At 38.0% G+C, this 23,266-nt stretch overlaps 3 protein-coding genes across 3 annotated transcripts; 2 read left to right on the top strand and 1 right to left on the bottom strand.

The window, feature by feature from the left end:
* Nucleotides 1-10,660: 10,660 nt before the first annotated feature.
* Nucleotides 10,661-12,160, bottom strand: LOC144450697 (NAD-dependent protein deacylase sirtuin-5, mitochondrial-like). Its single transcript, XM_078141359.1, has one exon. The coding sequence runs from the start codon at nt 12,072-12,074 to the stop codon at nt 11,070-11,072; it is 1,005 nt and encodes a 334-aa protein (XP_077997485.1). The 5' UTR covers nt 12,075-12,160; the 3' UTR covers nt 10,661-11,069.
* LOC144450696 (uncharacterized) lies at nt 11,501-15,729 on the top strand. Its single transcript, XM_078141358.1, has 3 exons — nt 11,501-13,441; nt 14,826-14,942; nt 15,511-15,729. The coding sequence occupies exons 1-3, from the start codon at nt 12,421-12,423 to the stop codon at nt 15,675-15,677; spliced, it is 1,305 nt and encodes a 434-aa protein (XP_077997484.1). The 5' UTR covers nt 11,501-12,420; the 3' UTR covers nt 15,678-15,729.
* A 1,866-nt stretch (nt 15,730-17,595) lies between these two features.
* LOC144450900 (eukaryotic translation initiation factor 1b-like) lies at nt 17,596-22,700 on the top strand. Its single transcript, XM_078141651.1, has 4 exons — nt 17,596-17,777; nt 20,227-20,290; nt 21,132-21,225; nt 21,705-22,700. The coding sequence occupies exons 1-4, from the start codon at nt 17,750-17,752 to the stop codon at nt 21,849-21,851; spliced, it is 333 nt and encodes a 110-aa protein (XP_077997777.1). The 5' UTR covers nt 17,596-17,749; the 3' UTR covers nt 21,852-22,700.
* The last annotated feature ends 566 nt before the right edge of the window (nt 22,701-23,266 follow it).

Below are 23,266 nucleotides of genomic sequence, written 5' to 3'. Positions count from 1 at the left end.
TTCTCGTGAAGTTTCCAGCGATGTGGGTAACATTGTTCACAGGCTCATTAGAAGTCACCTTCATTGTATTAGCGTTGGTAGGCAATTTTGCTTTCGTGTTTGCTGTTCTCGTAAAGAAGAAACTGCGTACAATAAACAATCTCTATCTAGTAAACCTCAGTTTTACTGATATTATTGCTGCTATTTTTGCCGGAGCATTTACCAGCGACTCTTTCTTCAGACGTGGCTGGCGTTACGGACATGATTTCTGTGTGTTCCACAATATACTCCATGCAGCGTTACTTAATGTCTCGTGTTGGCTAACCTGCATCATTGCCATCAACCGTTACATCTATATCGTCCATAACAAATATTACTCTAAACTGACAAGCAAGGTAATGGTTACACTTTCTCTTCTATTCGCGTGGTGCTTTTCGTGTGCGTGGAGTAGTGTCCATGTCACTAGAACCTCCACCTACATTCGTCCAGCGTTCCGTTGTCGTGCAATCAGTAATTTGGTTGCCAGTTCTTTAAAAGTATATCTACCATGTATTTTGGCACTGATAGCCTACATATTGATATTTGTATACGTACGAAAGAGCAAGTTACGTGTCCAGTCACACACAGGAACACAAGGACCAAGCCGCCAAGAAATACAGATGCTGAAAGTTCTCCTGTTCGTACTCATTTTGGTGTGTATGGGTTACCTTCCGTTCATAATTCTTGTTAATGTCTACAATGTTATGTATCCTGGAAAGCGACCTCCACCAGAAGCTATAGTCTTACTTTACCCATGCCTTCATCTCGCTGGCGCTATCAATCCCTTATTGTACGGTTGGTGTAACAAAAATGTTCGTAATGCATGCATTGAGATTCTAACCGGCAAAATCTTTTTCAAGAAGACACCAGGTCGGTTACAAAACCAACGAACAACGTCAAATTCAGTACGTGAGAATACAATATCTAAAACCCAAGTCCAAAGCTTTTCTACAGCGCATGGACAGGTTAATCCCAGTGAAGTCGAAACACCATCTTGAGATCATTCAACTCAGCTTAGATTCACCCCATAACGTTTGGTCCATTCGCCAAATGTAATCCACGACTGAGCCCCAGTCAAACCAACTGTATGATTGGGAAACTGCTCGGATTTGAAATATGCTTAATCATATGTGCTTACAGAAGAATGTGTGCTCCTATTTAGAGCCGTGCTATATGGGCAATGATTGTGCAGCACTTGTGAGAAAGTTCTTTATTAAAACCAACATTAACTTTATTTAGTATTCTTGACATGAAGTAAGACGTAAACATTGTTTTAAATTGTATTACTATTCTATGTGTAGATACTCGTATGTGTATCCTATCAATCGATCACAAAATTATCATATTCAATTAATCAATAAATTTAAAAGAGCGCCAGTAGTAGACTTTTGAGGCTTCGTATAGTTAAAAGTTGTGGGGCATTTACCTACAGTGGCCGATTACGATAAATCGCTCTTCTGTTTGTATTATCGCTCTACTGATTGAAAAAATCGCTCTTCTGTTTCCAAATCGCTCTGCTGATTGAAAAATCGCTCTTCTGTTTCCAAATCGCTCTGCTGATTGAAAAATCGTTCTTCTGTTTCAACGTCATAGCTCCTCTGTACCCTTTTCTTGCCGAAGGCTAGTTATCTTAGTTAGCGCACTGAGATTTTGGTTCGTACTTGTGTGCATATTGTACAGTTATTATTGTCAATTTGATTTTAGAGTTGATAAATATTTGCCGGTTGATTTTCACTTTATTACTTGTGTGTCCATATTATTTGGTGTTTGCGAATTACACATTGTTTATTTACCCTAATCCTACAACAGAAACTACGAAACTTCACATTAGTGGCAGAGGTGGGATGTGGTATTATTACATGTTTTTCGAAATCTTCATTTTGAGTACACGAGAAACAAGCAATATTCCAACTCTTAATTTCATGAACGCAACCATTAGTACAACGTCGACAAAATTAATATGGCCTCACTGAATGACACATTGTCAACAGAAAAAACAAGTGGTGATAACGATACATCTGAAATAATAAGAATGAAACCATCAGGTGAAAACGGAAGCGTGTCTAGCATGGAAAGAGGGGCATTTACTATAAAGGGTAGAGGGATAACATTTACTCGACACGCTAGTCGAGTGTCTGTCACAGGGAACATGTTCACACTGGCCCAATGGCAATCATCTAACTACGTACGGAGTCCAGGCACGCAAATCGGGACACAATAATACCATTCAGCAGGCAAGTTGAACTACTAAGATACAAAATCTTAGCACGCAAGCTAAGATTCTTCCACGGACAATAAAAACAAGGGGAAGATGATTTGCTATCTTGGCACGAAAACAAAAATACCAGGACAGTGTACAATATTTAGCACACAAACTGAATTATAAATACGAAGTACGAACCAAAATCTCAGTGTGACAAATACAAAAGTTGGGAATATATGTAAACTTCCTCCATGGCATTATGTTTCTGGTGAAAAACCATCCATTTACAAAGTAACTCCCATCCTTTAACTTGTTAAAAATAATGAGAATACAATACGAATCGCCTCAAAAAATATCACAAAATCTTACATATCAAATTGGACTGGACATAATGCCGTCAGTCAATATAAGCAAAAGCAGCACAAAACACTGCATAATATACGTAGCAAGGAAATATAGTGATATGTATCTTTTCAATAAATAATGTTACTTTTAGCATAGTGAGGTTCATAAGTTCTTGTATAAGTGAAATATATCAGAAACGTATTTGATTCGAAAGCTCTGAATGCAACGTGACATATCTTGGAATAGAAAAGAAGATTTTTTTGTATGTATAATCCTTGCGAAGACGTAAAGGAAAGACGTCTGCTCGCATAGCGTTTTCCATGGACGTTGTTCTTAAACATCATAGGAACCGTACCTCTACTTACACGCGTCCTGTATTTCTTTGCCGTGCTTGACTACTACTAGGCAAAGAAAGGTTCATCCTAGAATTGCTGAGACACTATGTTTAAAGTCGTTAACTAGTATGATATATTGTATATTATATTATGTTACGTTATTTTTGTTTCGATTGTATTACATTGTATTATATTATATTATATTATATTATATTATATTATATTATATTATATTATATTATATTATATCGTGTTGTGTTGTGTTGTGTTGTGTTGTGTTGCGTTGCGTTGCGTTGCGTTGCGATGCATTGCATTGTATTGTATTGTATTTCATTGTATTGTATTGTATTGTATTTATTGTATTACATTACATTAAACTATATTTCATTAAACTATATTGTATTGCATTGCATTACATTATATTACATTACATTACTAAATCTGTATAAATATACTTAGGGTCACCTCACATAACTTTAAACTGATTTCATACGAATTTTATTTCTCTCTGCTGTTGAAATGAGTAAGAATAATGTTAAACCTAACAATCACGTTGTAAACAGTGTAATTCTATATAATCCTTGTGTTAGTAATGCCTGGAAGTATGGAAGATCATGTGTTGTAATGACCTATACAGTACATTTGCTTGCAGGAAACCATCTTTTAGTTACATTTTATGTTTTAATTTGCAGTCTTCTATTCATCAAATACCTCACAAGATTTCCTAAATACCATTTGCGGACTTCCTTGAATATTATGTAAACATATTTTCTTGGCAAGTTAAACTACTGACTAAAGGGTTTAGTGCCAAAAAAAGTCCAACTCCCTTTTCTGTGATTTGTCAATTTTAGCAATACTTTTGTTCATGTGTGATTTCTGACCTCATAAAAGATAATTATAAAAACACGATTTAAAGTTGGCACAAAGTCAAAAGGGCCTAGTGCAAAATAACGAAGATTTGAGACGTTTTGACTCATATTTCAAGCTCCGCAAAACCAATGACGTAGACACGGGTTGTCGTGACGTAGAACGACCAGGGTATAAAATCCATATTTTCTGTTAAACGTTAACGGACAATAATTTTCTTCTTTTATCACTTGTAATTTATCTAATGATTAGCAGAAGCGCCATCAACGGCAAACATTTTAGTATGGCATCACATACATCTTTTGTGAATACATCTTGAGACTCTCTAAATAGAAATTGTAAACTTGGCTATAATTACACAGCATATCAATAACTGAACATCTAAGTTAATAGGTTTGACTTCGTATTGCACCGAAATTTACAATTAGTTTACCAAATGATGAGATAATTGTAAATGGAGAGCTAATTATAAATTTCGGCTGGCTCTCCCCTCGTCCGTCCGTCCTTCTGTCTGTCTGTCTGTCTGTCTGTCTGTCTGTCTGTCTGTCTGTCTGTCTGTCTGTCTGTCTGTCTGTTTGTGTCAGTTTCTCAAAAAACATTGCTTCAAATGGACGGAAAATTGCCACACACTACACACATGCTATATAGTTATGCAAAAAAAATGACTTGATTTTTTCAACAAAATGTATGCATATTAATCACCTAATTTACATATTTTATGGAAAATGTTATGTTTTCCCTTATATCTAAGACAGATTGAATACTTTGTCCGTTACATGTTGTATGGGTACCGGATAATGTGTGACACATTTTCTTTTGTGAAATCGGTTTGCTTGGTTTGCCAATTTGACATTTAATTTATCATAAAATGTTTTAAACCCTTATTATCTTTTTAAACCCTCTGTTCTAGTGTTGGGTTTCAATAAATCAATTATTATTTGGCAGATATGTTTTGCATTCTTGTGACACCCATTATGGTGAAGTTTGTTTGCCTTATCTGCACAATTAGCATTGTAATCAGAACATTTACTCGATACCTCAAAGAAACTTACTGGGGCAAATGAAATGTAGGACACATCGTATATGCTAATGTCGAGAAACTACTTGCTTTTAGCGACATTCGTGCATACTGATTAGCCTTATTGGCATATAATTTTAGATTTTGTTGTTATTATTGTGTTTCTGATCGTCTAAAGAATGGCTGCTCCTATACAAATTTGATCAAATAAATCTCAGTAAAATGTGTGTATTTTGTTCATCGACAACAACTATTTTCACTTTCTACAGCTGAAGTTATAATTGCGTCCAGTTTCATTGATTAAACATCTTTGGTGATACCCACATTCAACCAAGTAACATCAATAAAACCTCGAAATACATCGTTGTAAACCACAGCCTCTTTTACGGCACTGTCCAGTGTCGCGGAAGAAATAACAGCTTTGGTTAACGAGAATGCTGAAATAAGTCAGCTCTGACAGACAAATAGACAGAATCAAAGCAACTTCATTTCCGGTTTATGTAGTCTGTGATTTGTTGTCTGTGAGGAAAGGTTTAGGAGAAGTTTTCAAGATTGACATATAAAAGTTGAATAAAGAAGTTGATAGCATCTATTGACGTAGGTGACAACAAAGTAGTTTAATAGTTCATACGAATTGTGTAATCGCATAGTCTCCCCCGCGGTTGATACTGAATGTCCTCTACGATCAAATATCCTACTAACGAGAGAATAGTGCAAGGCTATTTTGCGTAGGAAGCTGTTAACGCGAACATAAAACCGTTGACGCCTGAGAAGATCTTTGAATAAATAATGCCACTCTCAGTATTGTGTATTGTGATACGACATGCAGTAGTGCATATTTTATGATTTTGCACAATGCAAACAAACACTGATGAGTACTAGTGAGTTGAGAGGTTGCTTGTAAGAGAAATATGGCACTGGAATGATTGGATTCGTTGTGTGTGTGTGTGTGTGTGTGTGTGTGTGTGTGTGTGTGTGTGTGTGTGTGTGTGTATGTCTGCGTGTCTGTCTGTCTGTCTGTCTGTCTGTCTATGTGTGTGTGTCTGTCTATGTATGTGTGTGTCTGTCTGTCTGTCTGTCTGTCTGTCTGTCTGTCTGTCTGTGTCTGTGTGTGCGCGAGCAAAATATATATGATTGAATACTTACCTTGAATATAACAAAGTGCATTTTTCGTATAAACATTTTTAATTTCAATAAACCGCTTGCATATATAATTATAGCGACTTTCTTTGATTAAGCAAACGTTCTTCAGAATGCAAGTGTGTCCTTATAATATCATTTCATATATTGTCTATCCATTAACATGATTGGACATTTATTCGTATCTTTTATTCTATTTTTTTAATGAGATTTATTTCCAGATTATATCAGTAGAGGACGCTTTCTTTATTCATTCACACCTCAAAGGAGATGAAATTTCCTCACTTACAGGTAGTATGTGAAGGGAAGCATGAATATGTCTTGTATTTTGTCTTACGAAAGTCATTCAGTTTACATCTTGTTCAAAATAATGGATGTTCCCGGCAAACATTAATTCTACCCGTATTGATTGGAAATTCAAGAATGTGTGGGCACGTTAAGTTACTGGTATTCATCATGCCGAAGACAAGTTGACTATTTTCAGATCATGTTATGTCTTATTTTATTTCTCAATCATCTTAATGGGTTTGTCTGAAACATTTAATTGCCCGAACATATCTATTTACACGAATATCATACGAAACAATGTCCTCTGGTAGAGTCCTAAAGCATGAAAAATTAAATAAGATGCAGTAGTTTATTTATCAAACCATGGCCCGGGTATATGTGATTAAAAGATAACATTATATAAAGCACAGCACGAGATGTTCTCAACAAAGTGAAGACCTGATCAGCTGCATCGTTTAACTCTGTTGCAAGTCTGGACAATTCTTATCACAAATACGGAGAACTATTGGAGCAAATCCACCAGTACCACCATGGCACATATTAACAACTCTATCAATGACAACGGAAGTTCTTCTCACGGTGATGTGATTGTTTCCTTGCAGATGAAACTGCCACCAACCTGGGTAACATTGTTAACGAGCTCGATAGAATTAACGCTTGTTGTCCTTACTTTGTTCGGAAACACCCTATTCGTGTTTGCAGTTCTTCTCAAGAAACAACTCCGTACAACAGGCAATCTATATCTGGTAAACCTCAGTTTAACGGACATTTTTGCTGTTATCTTTACTGGGGCATTTTCCAGTGACTCTTTCATCAGACGTGGTTGGCGACATGGACATGACTACTGTGCGTTCCACAACATCCTCCATCCTCTATTGCTGGGTGTCTCGTGCTGGCTAACCTGCACTATTGCCATCAACCGTTATATCTATATCGTTCATAACAAATATTACTCTACACTGACTACAAAATTAACGGTAACAATGTCTTTACTGTTCTCATGGAGTTTGCCTAGTATTTTGTGCAGTTTCTACATAGCTTATTCAGCCTATAATCCCTCGGCCTTTCGTTGCCTTTTCAGCATTGACCAATTTACGGTTTCACTAAATGTCTACCTGCCGGCTATAACAGCACTGTTATGTTACGTATTGATCTACATCTATGTACGTAAGAGCAGATTTCGTGTGCGGTCAGAATCTAGTACCAACGGTCCAAGCCGCCAAGATGTACGCATGTTGAAAGTTCTCATTCTCGTACTCTTTTTGGTTTGCATGGGCTACCTACCGTACGCTGTTCTCGTCAATGTATACGGATATATGTACCCAGGACAGCGTCCCCCTCCTGAAGCCCTAATTGTACTTTACCCATGCCTCCATCTCGCCGGGGGAATAAATCCGATTTTATACGGCTGGAGTAATAAAAATGTGCGAGCAGCTTATGGTGAGATTGTAACAGGGAGATTCGTTTTCAAGATGTCCATGGGTCAGTCGGTAACTCAATCGACAACGCGGGGTCAAGATCATGACCATGTCACACCTGTCCAAAGCATGTCGACAGCAGTGCGAACTGTTTCTCATTACTAATCGGTATTTGGAGTGACATTGACCGCCGGAATGGTTAAAGTGGTCGGTTTTGAATCTGTAGGTTATAGGTTAGAACCTCTCTGAAGTTTGTTTCTGAATGGTTAAATCCACAAAGTCCGTGGGCAAGATTTGACCCACCGTACTGTTCTCCAGTTAACCAAGCTGTATATAACTGGGTACCTGTTACGATAGAGTTTGCAATGTGTACGCTTTAATTCCTGGCTCTTGAAGAGCGGGCTGTGATAAAGTTGTGGACTTGTAATGGACCGTTGTGCCTTTATTGATCCATAACAGGGGTAATAATAGTTAGAACAGGCTTATTATAAATTATTGATAATTATTATTATTGTCGTTTGAAAAGTATATCTTCATACCAAGTCAACTTTCATTACATAAATATATCCCTAAACGTATTAGGTTTATCGTTAAGTCATCTCCGAACCAGATCATCTTTAAACATTCTTGCATCACGTAAAAGTGATATATGTGTGTTTTTGTGGCGAAAACTTTGTCTTGCATTGTTGATTTTACGCGCCTAGAAATTACCGCATCTTTTTTCGTAGCTCGAAATTATTAATCAGTGATTCGACTATCATGTTTTTTTTATGTACACATAATATGTGTATAAAAGTTCCACTGACAGGATACGGACTTGTCGTACAAGTCATGAAACGTGTACATGTGGGTTTATGTTGATATAATGTTGGTGACGTAGGTAACAAAGTATTCAGATAAGTTCGAAGTTAAGCTTTAAGAAGTTTTCACATCGTTGTGCGGGGTTCAGGAATCGGTCATTTGTACAATATCCAGTCACTTAATACTGAAGGTAAACACATGCACTATGAATAATTGGACATAGCAGATTTGTTGCGTCGGAGACGCGTTTTTTGGGGCAACCTAACTGGTCCCTCCAGATATCTGAATCAAAACATTACTCCGAGCGCGAAACGAATACAAAGTTGTTAAAACTTGAGGCAACGAGAACTAACAAGACTTCAACCCACCTGTTTATATTAACAAAATAATGCATCTAGGCAGCTATAGAGTGTCTCATATTTCTCTTTTCAGCTTTGACAAATAAAAGTTTCAAATGCGTGGCGTTGTATTGTGTGTTCATAGATATATTTATTTCATTATATACAAGGTTTCATTATATACAAGCACCCCTCTCTCCATCACACACACACACAAAGCATACATATTATACATTGTCACACACGTGTGTCTGTGTGTGCGCACGCGTCCACACCCTCCCGTTCCCCAGCTTGTCCAACCAACGCTGGATCTACACTACTTTATATACTTCACTATCATAGTATGGGGTATACACAACTGAGATGACGTACTGTATATTATAACATTGTTAGTGCATTCCCTCTGTACACTCCTTGGTTAATGCCTCAACAACTCTGCTACAATGAAGAAAACGTATGTATGTATGTATGTATGTATGTATGTATGTATGTATGTATGTGCCATACCATTCCTACTTACCACCTTACTTACCACCCCTTTTCCACTAGAGCTAAGAACATTATATACAAGCATTTTAATATCTTACGTTCTAAATAAAAGGGTTACCAATTCATTGTTTCCTGAAGTACCTTTAACAGCTTGGCGTCGTGATACCAGTCTTAGAGATATGGTGGTCCATACAGAACAATGTGATTTGGAAGTTAATGGTGGTTCATTTCCATGCGATCGTACTAAATGTGGTACATGTCGTTTCATTATCAATACTAATCATGTTTTGGCCCTAAGAACAGTGTGCCTGTTACGAGTAGATTTACTTGTATTAGTACTAATGTAGTGTATTGCATTACATGTCAGGTTCGACTGTACGTCGTCTTGGTGATCGTGTTGTGGAACATCTCCGCCTGACCAGACAAAAGAATCGTAACTATCCCGTATATGCATTTTATTACCAACGATCACAGTGTATCAGATATGTCTATTTCAGGAATTTGTAAGGTTTCTGGCGATGAGAAAGTATTGAGGTTAAAGGAAGAAGAGGAAATCATTTTCCGTCTCGGAACGCTGGAACCCCTTGTAATTAATAGATTATTCTCGTCATTCCCAGTCAAATCAGTTTTTTTTTTATTTCAGGCGTGTTCTATTGGGTTATATTTGGTGCGTCCGAATATTAGAACTTTTCACACGTATAACCGTTAATCACGCACGGTTGTCGTTCTGTTCCATAACATTCAGATGTGTTCAGGTGTTTACCTAACATGTCTTATGCTCGCTGATAATACCTTGAAAAAGAATTGTTATTCGAAACGTCGGATTTTACATCAATTATACGGACTGACTTACAAGTTCCATATGTATGTATGTATGTATGTATGTATGTATGTATGTATGTATGTATGTATGTATGTATGTATGTATGTATGTATGTCTGTGTCTATCTCTGTCTCCATCTATGACTATCTGTCTCTCTTGGTCTGTCTCTCTTGGTCTGTCTCTCTTGGTCTGTCTGTCTGTCTGTCTGTCTGTCTGTCTGTCTGTCTGTCTGTCTGTCTGTCTGTCTGTCTGTCTGTCTGTCTGTCTCTCTCTCTCTCTCTCTCTCTCTCTCTCTCTCTCTCTCTCTCTCTCTCTCTCTCTCTCTCTCTCTCTCTCTCTCTCTCTCTCTCCCCTTCCTTCGGGATTAGCTGAGGGTTATCTGAGCGCCTTGTAGAAATCACTGGGACGAAATCAGCCAGGCATACATATATACAAACAAAGGTATGTCGCAGAGGCCATGAGTTATGGGGAAAGGCTTTTCGCGCTTGACATTACAGTTTGATACGCCTTTGCAAATACACTTGACATTTAGTTGGTATAGATATACAAAACACGACTGATTATTTCATTCTTCCCAAGTACATTATATTTCGTGATATTTGTCTTTTTGTCCTTGACACTCCACATCTGCCATTTGTAGGCTCCGTCTCTCTCAAATCAAACCCAAACAAAGGAAACGTCCCCACATATGTTGTGTCGTTTCACCTATCTTATTTTGCCTAGTCTTTTCAAAAATACGTACATCATTTTACAAAAGTTAATATACATTCCTTGAAAATGTGTTTATCTTCCATTGATGTGCAATGAAATCGCATTATTCGTTCCTGAAAAGTTATTTTTACTTTGGGCAACAGTACAGTTATTTGAATTAGTCAATATAAATTACAAAATGTATATATATACATATGGTTGCACTCCTTGAGCAAGAACGTGGACACCGGGTGGCGTGATGCAAGTCGATACCATACAGTGCACGAGTACGCTAATTAATTAAGTTTTTCGGTTGGGTGTGGTGCAAGAGCGGCGGGTACATTTTCTCCTGCAGGTCCGCTAAAATGATATCCAAACTCGGTGGTTGCCTGTGTTTCCTCAATGTTAAATTCTGCAACGGTTACACCACGTTGAGCGACCATCGGTGCAAACATGGCGGCTGGATACACAATAGCAGACGTTCCGACAACAAGACACAGATCGCACTTTTCAAGCTCTTCGTGGGCCTTTGACAATACATCGTGATCTAAACCCTCTCCAAACCAGACGACGTGAGGTCTAACCATGGAATCACAGCCTGCCTCTTTACATCTGGGGAGATCTTTCTCCGGTATTCTGGCATCTTCTGCTTCAGGGTCGGGGGCTCCTTTACCGGCGAGTGCTGGGACGATCGGGCTGTTTCTATCCTCTCGAACTACGCCACACGCAAGACAACGAACTTTAAACAGGGTGCCATGCAGTTCGAGTACGTCACTGGCTCCAGCCCGTTGATGTAACTGATCTATGTTCTGTGTTATCACTACTACCTTGCGGCCTTGTTTTTCAAGACGTTCTTGACACTCGGCGATCGCTTCGTGCGCAGGGTTCGGTTTCTTTGTGAGAACTACTTCACGCCTATAACTGTAAAATTCCCATACTAGAGACGGATTTCTGCCAAAGGCTTCAGGTGTGGCTAACTCCTGTGCTTTCCATCGCCTCCAGTAACCACCAGCTCCGCGAAACGTCGGAATACCACTCTCTGCACTGACGCCTGCCCCGGTTAAAACAACGATGTGTTTGGCTTTCGCAAACTCCTCACGAAATGCCGCCATATCTGAACTTGGACGAGTAGCCATGATTGTGATTGTTTTCGCCCAACCACGACAAGACGTGCGGAGAAATGTGGTGAACATCCGTTTTATTTCCGCCCGTTCTTTCTGCAGTTTGGACCCGGAACTCGTGAGAGCTGTCATGTTATGAACTTTGACACCAATTTGACCTCTAGCAATGGTTGAGGTCATTCTACTTTGATTACAAATTTGATGATGCTACGGCTGTTGGGGACAAACTTTATACTCGGCAGCCTATTCTGGTATACAGCTGGATAAAATGCGACTACTTACTGTGGAAGGACTCTAGTGTTTTGTACGATCAGCGCATGGTGGGTCCGGCCGAGTAAACGCCGCTCTTTGAACGTATGAGGGCGCACGTCTCTTCGGTCGAAACATGACCTGGAGCATGACATTGTAGAGTGTACCATATGCACGTCGAGGCTCATAGCCATTACAATATCTAGAACTTTTGACTGTGTAATATCACTTGAAAAGAAAGCGTGGTACTGTATTAACTGCCAAAAGAATTGAAGACATGACACACGTGGATATAGTTGTTAAAGTACTTTGTGGTACCATTATATTGTCTATTGTTTCAGCACAGTTTCCTACTCCGTTTTATCCACGTAAAGTATGGTGGACGAAACGTGTGACACGCGAATTTTACACAGCGGGGCGATTATCAACCCGGCAGATGAAATATGCAGCGGAGACAGGCTTCAAGTCGATCGTTTCTCTCATAAATACCGATACATCGGGTCGGTTTGGTGAAGAATATTTGCCAGGCACGGGAGAGTCCAGACACTTGGCAGAGAAGGTATTAGGGGTCAAATTCCATGCAACACCCACTGACCTTGATTGGTGGACGGTTGATGCACTTAAAGAATTTAGTGCAGTAACTAAGGGGCTACCCAAACCAATTCTAGTTTTCTGTAACGATACCTATGTTTCAACTCTCACTGTCTTAATTCACGTGTCAAAAACGGAAACGCCATCAGGAAAAGACACTGCGAATCACATTTTCAGACTTGGCAGGGCAATGGGTCACGAGTATGAAACGGACGATCGGGTCACGTCATTGGTTTCTACCATCACAGGACAAAGGTTGGATGAGAAAGCTGCCAAACCATCAGGTGACTTACCTGATTGGAAAAAGTATTGGCCAGCCAAGTACGTTTCATCAACTTTCTTCGATGCAGGGCAAATCTGGAGAAGTCACATTCCACGTATTAGAGAAGCCGGTTTTAAAGCAGTTGTTAACATGCGACGGGGACTGACGCTACCCGACTCCGATACACCTTCGCAGGAAGAAGTCACTCTGATAAATATACCAGATGGCACAGAAACATACTTCAAGGGTGAAAGACAGTTCATCCTGCGGTTATTAGAAACACAAAAAGATCCAAATAAAACGACAGATTACATCTACCCGGGATCACCATGGACAGTTGAACTTCAAAATGATGAAGAATTCGGTGACAAGGTTGGATATAATGAAGAGATAGAGAGAAGTGCATTCGAAGAAGCTGGTATAAGATATTATCATATTTCGGCTCGTGAGTATTGAGTATTGACCTCTTTTACATAATTGATGTAAAGCACTATAAATAGATATTTCTGGTTATTTTTGAACATCGCCTTACATAAACAATAATATTGACCCTTACGTCTTGTTTCGTTTGCCATTGGTCCATTTTCTCCAAATCTAGTTTACACTACATGTGACAGACTGACAATCCAGAAACTTTCCTCTCTGACACAACACACTGACACTAAATTGTCAAGCCGGATAGCCAGGTCTCTGATCTAACTGACAGAAAGACGTATACACTCCTCAGTGTAAACTCAGTTGTCTGAGATGTAAACCACTCCCAGAGGCTTATGTAATGTTTACCATGAGCGCCCTCTGCGGCAAATCTGTTAGTCCATCTTGACTATTAAATAAATAAGGGGGCTCAATTTCACTTATACTGTACTATTTCACGTCGAATCGGACAGTAGTGGTCATTTGCGCCGCCCCCCCCCCATTGCCTAGGGTATCGCCTCCTCCTTTTATCTTTAAACTTTGCTTACCGCAGTACGGGTTACATGCATTCCGCGTGAATCTATGACAATTGTAACTTTCTTTAGTCCAGAGCTTTATTCTCTGAATGAAGTGTACATAGAAAGTGTAACACGTAGTAAATTAAATAAATCGTGTTAATGAAAGTGACAAAAATGTTCAATTCAAATTTTGATTCTTGATTTATTAAATCAATCAGTCAATCAGTTAGTCAGTCAGTCAGTCAGTCAGTCAGTCAGTCAGTCAGTCAGTCAGTCAATCAATCAATTTGTACCACGCAAAAATCCAATACGAAATGTGTAATGAACAAGAAAGATCGTAAATCGAAGGTTATAAAATAAAGGTTTTGGAAACATGCCTGTGATTGGCCGCAACCAGTTCTGGTTGGAAACGCTAGGGAGAATACAGTTCGATACAGACGTGGTAGGGGTTGACCGATGTGTGAGGGCGCCCCATCACGGCGTACCTTACAGACTAGGAAACAGATTCATGTGATCGGCTGTCCCACATGAGCAGATAGAGTTGGTCGAGAGAGAACGCACGATCGCATACTTTGTGCATGGCATTATGATACTTCCTTGCTTTGTGTTACACTCGGGCACAGAATGTAAAAGCAGACTATTATCATTTGAAGGAAGTGAACAAGTTCCAAAATTAAATATCATATTTTGCCTATCAAGCAAGAAAATAACCACATAACACTGACTGACTGACTGACTGACTGACTGACTGACTGACTGACTACCGTAAAGTCCGGAGTCAGTACTAGTACTAGTAGTGTTATCGCAGTCAATCATTCAGCACCATAAACAGGCTACACTGGAAAATGACATATTAAATATTAAATATTACATATTACATATTACATCAATTTCCAGCTTATCCTTGTGGCCAAGAGTGTGTAGAAATATTCCATGCTAACAAAGACCGATTGGTGGACATTGCACGACAACACGGACCCGTGCTGATGCACTGTACAATCGGCTATCGTACCGGTATGTTTGTCAGTCAAGAAAATTAGTTGTCAATTTATTTTTTTTAAATTTTAGGCGAGACGTTTTTTATTTTTATTTTAGGCAAGTCGTTTTTCTTTATTTGAATGTTATTCATTACAAGAAAGAGTAGTGCAACATTATAAGTCCGTTTATAGGACAAAACGATGGTTCTGCAAGGACAGCAAGTTGTGCAGACTCGGTGTTCGTCATGTCACATGCAAGATAACATTGCGCCACCAGCGGCGGTGGACCTTTCTTTGCAGAACTAGCCAATGTTCATCTTCCGACCACAGGGTGGCAGGCTTCGATATAAATTTTCTTCTCTCTCGAGCAGGTCAGAAGCAGACAAAACCATTCACTGACAATTAAGTCAAGGTGTCTAATGTTTTGCTTTATGAAATGACGTGCAACTTATTCTTGGGGGAGGCATGTCTCTAAGTATTTATTTTGTCATTTTTGTGAGCCCATTTTCAAATTATGAAGCTAAGCTATTTTGTAATATTTTTTAAGTTTCAGAACATTTTGAACACTTCTTAATCCTCTTAATCTTATTTGAATTCATTTCTAGGTTTCTTTTCACTTTTAATGGAGGCATACATGTCATGCAGGGACTTTGATTGGTTGATTGGCCAGGCTCACGTGATCGGATACGACTTTGATTCGGAATATACCAAGTCAGACTACGTAGCCCTCAGGGATGCATTGGCCGCACCGAGACATCATTGCCAATTGTAAGAAATCTGAACTTAGTACCGATCGAAGTGAATGTACCCTGATTTTACAATCGGATAACTTATATTCATCGTTTCAACCTTTGCGGATTTATGTGTGCTTCCGATATGTGTATGATTTTACTTTTTATTAAAGTTATTCCACACAATATGTCTGCCTGCCTGTAAATATTAAAATAAAATCGGATTTTTTTTATTTATTTTTTTTTCAATTTTTGTGCCGGCGTGCTGGGAATTGCTCCCATCGATTTTCTGTTATACAGACAAATACACACAAACACACACAAGTGCTACAGAGATCTATTCATGTTTGGGACTATGTGATATAGGGCTATGTTACACGTTCTATATTACGTTGCTGTGGAACTGTCAAGGCTTTCCCAGTCGTCAGTCCACAGGCTATCCCAGAGTCACCCAATCCCAACAAACATAGCACATGCGGGCTCCGGATCCGTGTGAGTAATCGTCCCCGCCTTTTCGAGTCATTACTCCAGGAATCCCCCCAAATTCGCACTCCTCTTCGGAATCTTGCTTGTATATATGTGGATATATAGAATGTCAGTTTACGATTGTGAATATAAATGACGTTGCTACTTTCATTACTCGACCTTGGATCTTGCTTGTATGGATGGTTACACTGATAAAAAGCATGCCGCCCTGCACGAAAGATTCAGCGCCCTCTAGAGAAATAAAGCGAGAGTATCAGTGTAAAGAGATTACGGTTATTTTTAGATTATTCGTATCCTTGGCTCGTTAAAGCCCTCAAACATATAAGCAAGTTTGCATGTCCTTGTGGTGCGCCTTGCGTGTGCTTAAAGAACCCCAACATCCAATATCTGATTAGAATCTGATGTGGTGAGTACGACTCGATTTCTTTGTTTACCTCCCTTACATTCGTTTATTGTCGTTTGTCTTCGATGTTGTTGTTTCCGAGCCTTCACATTGGGAAGGAACAATAAAATCGAAAGCAAATAACAATAAACGAAGGAAATAGAGGTAAACAAAGAAATCAAGCCACATTCACCACATCAGATTTTAATCAGATTGCCCAGCCACATACCACCCCACACACCCCCACGACCGAGGCATTTAACTTGAATCTTCGTGCTTACGAACAAATATTGTGATCAGTTCAACTATTTTGACCATGACTTTACCGGGGACTCTACGTGCTCAAGATTTACAACGGTATGTCAAGGCTAATTTTTGTCGACAAACTTGGCCTTCCGCCGTGGTTCCCAATCAGTTTTGTCCTACTGTACACCATTGTTGTCTCTCGTTTATTGTTGCAGTAAACTCAGTATTCTATAGTCTAGTTCCTATACGCGTTACGACCGTAGAGAACGCCGATAAATATAGGTTCTAGACTAAGTATTCTATAACGATGAATACTATTTTTATTACATTTTTTAATACAAATTGATTCAAGTGGATGATGATATACCAGTGATACCATAATGATTTAGGCCAATTCAATGACAATTTAATGTAGGAAGAGGTTAAATTTCTTTAATTGACCTCTGTTTCCTTCGTGGTGTCGTTGTTTTCGATTTCCTGAGTGGCGTTCACTCCCGAAAAAACAAACAAATAGAAAATAAACGACAATGTATTCAATAAAGTTTTTCTTTGCAAAGTTGTCCAACTTTGATGACGGTTTGAAGTTTATGGAGTATCAGCTCTATTGTTGTAGATTTCGTGACGTAGCCTATATATGGCGTGGCATCCTTGCCTTGAATGGGCATGTAACCAATACATATACCTTTGTGACAATAAAAAACAAAACAAGGTCGTGTGACTCGTGTCCTTGGCACGAGGATTCACGATCTTTCTCGAGAAATGGACATTGTGACGCAGTCGCTATCGTCAATGCGTTTACGTCAGAGATGAGCGCCCTCAACGCACTTATATTATTGCGCAATTTCCGCTACACAGACATTCCATAGTCGCCATTGCTTGTGATTCCATCGTATTCGCTAAACACAACTACCTGGTTCTATCCATTGTAATCCTCGCAATCTAACGTCCTACATACTTTATTTTTTATCTTTAAAGAAGCAAGAGCTTACCTCCAATCGCATGTCGATCCAAAATCTTCAAACCTTTGGTAAGTACGCAGATTTTTTTCACTATTTTCTGATGTTAGTTCAATGGTTTATAGGGCAGAAAATGGCGGCCATTGCGTTTTAATAATACAAAAGGAGGGTACGCCCTTACAGATATTCATTTTATAGTTCATCTTTACGGACTATTCCTCTTCATTTTTCACGTTTGGTTATTCATGACCTTCTGAAGTAATGTAGCACGAAACTCCTAGTTTCTCAGTCGTCGTGTGTGCCCCCAAAAAGTCGTTTTGATACGTACGTGTCGCAATGTTTATATAAAGAACGATATATAAACGCGGTCAACAAAAAACGGATTTATTACATGCAAGCTGAAAACGTCGTGTACCGTTTGCGTCAATGATCTGTCTCTCATTTTCGCGTAACACATTATTGCCATCAACCGATGTGTACTATCACATATCCTGTAAAATGTTACAGCGAAGAGTTACCTAAATTGACCTCTTTTTTTCGTGATAATCTCCGGCCGAAAACGGGAGAGTGGAATGAGGAAGCCAGCCATTCAACTGAGTTTGTAATACATTTTGACGCGTGATTAAGTCATATCTTCCGTGTGACTACATTACTCATCGTCATCATAAGTTGGGCTCACTTTCTGTTTCCTGTTATTGTATTGAAAACAAGGCTGTTCCCTTATTGATATTTTTTAACATGACACCCGCACACAATATCCGAAAGGATTAAAAGAGGCATGTTTCAATTCTGGGTCATCGCATTTGTGTTATTTTATAACCGGAGCCAAATGATTACAGTTACACGGAATTGTTCATTTATATTCTGGACCAACATTTTTCACTAGCTCTACAAGGCAACTGATTCTTTCATTCTAATATAGACCCAAGAAAATACAGGACCCCTTAGATCCCCAGCTCTCGGGAAATGCAGTCACGTCTCGTACAAACTGCTCAAAATGGTTAGAATTTCTTCTTTGTTGAAGTCATAGTAACAATTTTACAAATTATACCGAAACCATGAAATGACTAAACAACAAAACACATTTGAGTTGACATGGACATAAGAAAACAGCAAATAGAGTTTGAAAAATAGAGACAAATAGACAATATATACCAATTTACAGTCAGAAAAAACTAAGAAGTAATGATGATGATGACAAAATAATGGTGGTCATGAATATTTTAACTGTTAATTTAAAGGTGTCATCTAGAATATATTTAACAGAGTAGAGGAGTTATTGAACAAGGTAAAGTCACTATGCTTCTAAGCAAGGTCAAAACTTGTTATTGGTGAGAATGATGAAATCTTTGTTTACTTGTGAGTCACCACATAATGGGGGAACCCGGATAGGGAAATGCCATGTTTTCAAATTGTTGTGGGTAGAGGCATGTCAAATGGGGGAGGGGGGGGGGGAACACACTCGTTTGTACTCACTATTACTGTTTTGATCTTCCTCTGACCTGTAACAACACATAATTATTATATTTAGAAGCCATAGTTCATGTCATATCCATGCAAGTTATAAATTTTGAACTGAGAATATTTTGTATATGTAACGTATTGAACATGAAAAATATTGTAATTGGAAAGAAGGTATAAATATCAATGATGGTATAGTCATAAACAAAATCAATTTTATACTTTTTTAAGCACAAATGGTATGAAAATTAACTGATGGTAATTAGAAGAAAAAATATTAAAATGAAACTATAATAATTTTGATTAATATAATAATCATAATGATTTACTTCGAGTACCAGCTCATACACCAAAAAATTGCAATACAGTTAAAAAGAATCCATGAAAAACAATTTCCAAAATAATGAGATAAATACTGGGAGGTTATAAACATGTGTCACATTTTGTATTTATTGTGTATCAGATTATTGGTTCAGTTGGAATGATGACATTTCTGTTCATGAGAACAAAATATTTGTATTACATGAACTCCTTGAATGTTCATGGGCCCAAAAGGTGCACAAAATGTAGCCTTAGGAGTAGACATTCTTTGTCTTCCCACTCTTTTAGCAATTTGTATCATCTTTGTCTTCAGTTATCACCTTCAAATAAAACAATGAATAGTTATGTTGTTGTTCAAGTTTTAACTAGGTTTTTCTTGCCAATTGTGTATAGTGAAAGTGATAGAAATCCAATTAAATTACTCCAGAACCCAACATTTTGAAAAATGTCTTATTTCATGTGTGATCGCACTATGATTTTTAGGGAAATTTGCCTTTCAGATAAATGTATGTAATAATAACAACCCCGTGCCACGCAAGTTCCAGTGTGGGTACATAAAATATTTGCACTCGTGCTTGCAGTGTTTCTTCTGCACTTTCACTCACAGTCCGGATGCAGATAACACTGCAAGCACTCGTTCAAATACCCCGAGTACCAGTGGCCGCCGCCAGGTACTTGCACTCATCATGGGGTCCTGTCATAGTATAGGTTTTCATTTATTCTCTCTCTTTACTACAGATCCCTTTGCTGATGCATCCAAAGGAGAGGACGAGGGAGTACAAGAGGGGGTCATCCACATAAGGTATGTTTTTAGCTAAATTGCAATATTTACTAAAAAACTGTTTTGTTAAATGTAATAATGTCTTAGTATTAATATCATATTTTTGAATTTGGCCTGAACAGTATTGAATCAACTGTGGGTAACTTGTGTAGCTACACACACAATATGCCATATTAGGTCCAATCAAATTTGTTTTTGGGTCTGTACCTTGTAAGCACTGTTACCTGCACAATCACAGTTTCAACCTGTTAAGTACCGTTGATGTGTAAATAAAATCGACCTCTTATTAACATGTTCAGTTTCTGATTATCAGTATTGTGGGTGTAGAGTTGGTGTGCTGGTCTTGCTTTTACCGACAACACCATTATTTTCTCATTTGTTACCCAGTCAAAGTGTAAAGTGGTTTTTGCAAAGCTCTTAACTTGTTTGTACTTGCAGCCGTAACTGTTAAAGTGTGCTTGTCTTCCTGCATAGTATCTCGAAACCATTGTCTTTGTACCTACACGTTCTGATTTTTAGTACTCATATTTCTCCATAGCTAATATCCCCTCTTAGTGTGTCCTAGTGTAGTTTGAGAACTTAGGAGTACATATAGTTACTCACCACATTTTATTGTCAAACAACGTTTTTTCATACCAAAACTGTAATTCTGATCCGACATTGGTCACATGAATTGAATGTCACTAGGGCACAGTTGTACTGTATACACATAGCTAAGAATGTTAAGGCCTAGCTTTTTTTTTTTTTTTTTTGTGCAGTTTCTGCATGTATACACTAATGCCCATGCCTCATCACATCAATTTTAGTATTTCACTATTTGCAAAAATAATGTAAGGTAATCTTATTTGTGTCATGTTTGTAGAATCCAGCAACGCAACGGTCGGAAGACTCTTACAACTGTGCAGGGTATATCAGGCGACTTTGACAAGAAGAAGTTAGTGAAGGTCTTCAAAAAAGTAAGTTTGACATTGTCAGTTTCTCATGAAAGTAGTTTTAAAGAAATGCACCCAGGCTTCATTGATACTCTCTCCGTTCATGAAAATTACGTGCCAAATTTTGGAATAATGGAAAGTTGAAATTGTTTGAAATAGACGATCAACATGGATGTCAAAATTCCTGTTATTACAGGAATGCTGCCTGTCAGACTTGACCCGGCCTAAATAGTAATGTCTCTCACTGTGTACAGTTGATGTTTGTTTTCTCCTGTAGTATATTTTGGTCAATTAACTTCACTTCATCAAGTTTATGATAACATGTGTATGATATGACAGGAATAAACTTAGTTGTATGTATGTATGTTAGACACCAATTACATCAAATGTAGACTTAGATTTGTAATGTAAATTTACTGTGAACGAGACAAAAATTGTGAACCATGGCAAGAAGTAGGTGTTACATCATGCTTACTATCTCCCATATTGCATCATTTTTCCAGGAGTTTGCCTGCAATGGTACAGTAGTTGATCATTCGGAGTACGGCGAGGTGATACAGCTGCAAGGAGATCAACGTCAGCACATTTATGAGTTCCTGCTGAGGGTTGGAATCTGCAAGAAGGGGCAACTCAAGCTCCACGGTTTCTAAGAGCCCGGCAGATGCACGTCCACCTTGGAGAATTTGAGAAATTACTAAATGCGTATTTTTGACTAGAAATTCTTGATCTAGGATAGAGGTTGTTTTGTAATAATATTAGTAAGGTAAAGAATTCAGTAGTAACCAACAATCGTTTTTTTGTGTGCATAGTCGTTAGTTTTTCCCCACCACCATGGTTGTTTTTGTAAAACTTGTATAAATCTTAGACTGTTAGTAGTAAAGTGATAACAAATGGATTGTAAAATGGAACGACTAAGGCATTGGAATTTTTCAGTGAATCTTCACTATTTCAAGTCTGTCTTTAGGAAGAACGCTCACAGTTGTTGTCATATAATAAGGTGACTTCACACACTGAAAAGAGAACAGATATTCTTTTATTTTGTGCCAGATATTTTGTAAGTAACAAATAAATCCTGTTAAAACAATCTCACATCCATCCATCTCAATCTTATATGTACGTTGTATTTCAGTACTATGTGTAGAACATAGTCGTTTGTAGAAAAGTTTGATTTGATCTGTTGTACAGGTCTATTAATTGGATAGTACCCGGCATCTGTATCATCTTGGAAGGATTGTGAATGGGATAGGATGGGAAAGTACTTCAAACAGGCTATGCAAATAACCATAGGAGAGGAATGCCATGTGAAGTGATGAGATCAGGGTACATGCACATGTTAATGAGTGAAATTCAACTAAATGTTTAAGTTAGTCTAGTTAATAGTCTGTAGCTTTAATTTATCATGTGGTCGTTATTGTATGTAGTGTAATTGTCTCATCTCAGTAGTTTGATTTTTTAATAGTTGTATGATTGCAATAAACTTTCCCTATGTTATACAAAAATGTTGTGGTGTTGAAGACTTGTCTGTGCGAATGATATAGTTGTCAATATATTGAAACTTTAATACTTTGAATCGGAATGCAAAAATACAAAAATGTTGTGGTGTTGAAGACTTGTTATGAATGATATAGTTGTCAATATATTGAAACTTTAATACTTTGAATCGGAATGCAAAAATACAAAAATGTTGTGGTGTTGACTTGTTTGTGCGAATGATATAGTTGTCAATATATTGAAACTTTAATACTTTGAATAGGAATGCAAGAATACAAAAATGTGGTGTTGAAGACTTGTTTGTGCGAATGATATAGTTGTCAATATATTGAAACTTTAATACTTTGAATCGGAATGCAAAAATACAAAAATGTCGTGGTGTTGAAGACTTGTTTGTGCGAATGATATAGTTGTCAATATATTGAAACTTTAATACTTTGAATAGGAATGCAAAAATACAAAAATGTTGTGGTGTTGAAGACTTGTTTGTGCGAATGATATAGTTGTCAATATATTGAAGCTTTAATACTTTGAATAGGAATGCAAAAATACAAAAATGTTGTGGTGTTGAAGA

Source organism: Glandiceps talaboti, chromosome 20 (genome assembly GCF_964340395.1).
Source record: "Glandiceps talaboti chromosome 20, keGlaTala1.1, whole genome shotgun sequence".
Classification (NCBI taxonomy): domain Eukaryota; kingdom Metazoa; phylum Hemichordata; class Enteropneusta; family Spengelidae; genus Glandiceps; species Glandiceps talaboti.
This window is presented reverse-complemented; position numbering and strand designations above follow the sequence as displayed.

Excerpts from the sequence above, each read along its gene's own strand:
- LOC144450697 (XM_078141359.1), bottom strand. The coding sequence starts at position 12,074 with ATGACCTCAACCATTGCTAGAGGTCAAATTGGTGTCAAAGTTCATAAC.
- LOC144450696 (XM_078141358.1), top strand. The coding sequence starts at position 12,421 with ATGACACACGTGGATATAGTTGTTAAAGTACTTTGTGGTACCATTATA. Across the intron at positions 13,442-14,825 it reads ATATTATCATATTTCGGCTC|CTTATCCTTGTGGCCAAGAG; the intron begins GTGAGTATTGAG and ends ATCAATTTCCAG. Across the intron at positions 14,943-15,510 it reads TACAATCGGCTATCGTACCG|GTTTCTTTTCACTTTTAATG; the intron begins GTATGTTTGTCA and ends ATTCATTTCTAG.
- LOC144450900 (XM_078141651.1), top strand. The coding sequence starts at position 17,750 with ATGTCGATCCAAAATCTTCAAACCTTTG. Across the intron at positions 17,778-20,226 it reads CCAAAATCTTCAAACCTTTG|ATCCCTTTGCTGATGCATCC; the intron begins GTAAGTACGCAG and ends TCTTTACTACAG. Across the intron at positions 20,291-21,131 it reads GAGGGGGTCATCCACATAAG|AATCCAGCAACGCAACGGTC; the intron begins GTATGTTTTTAG and ends TCATGTTTGTAG.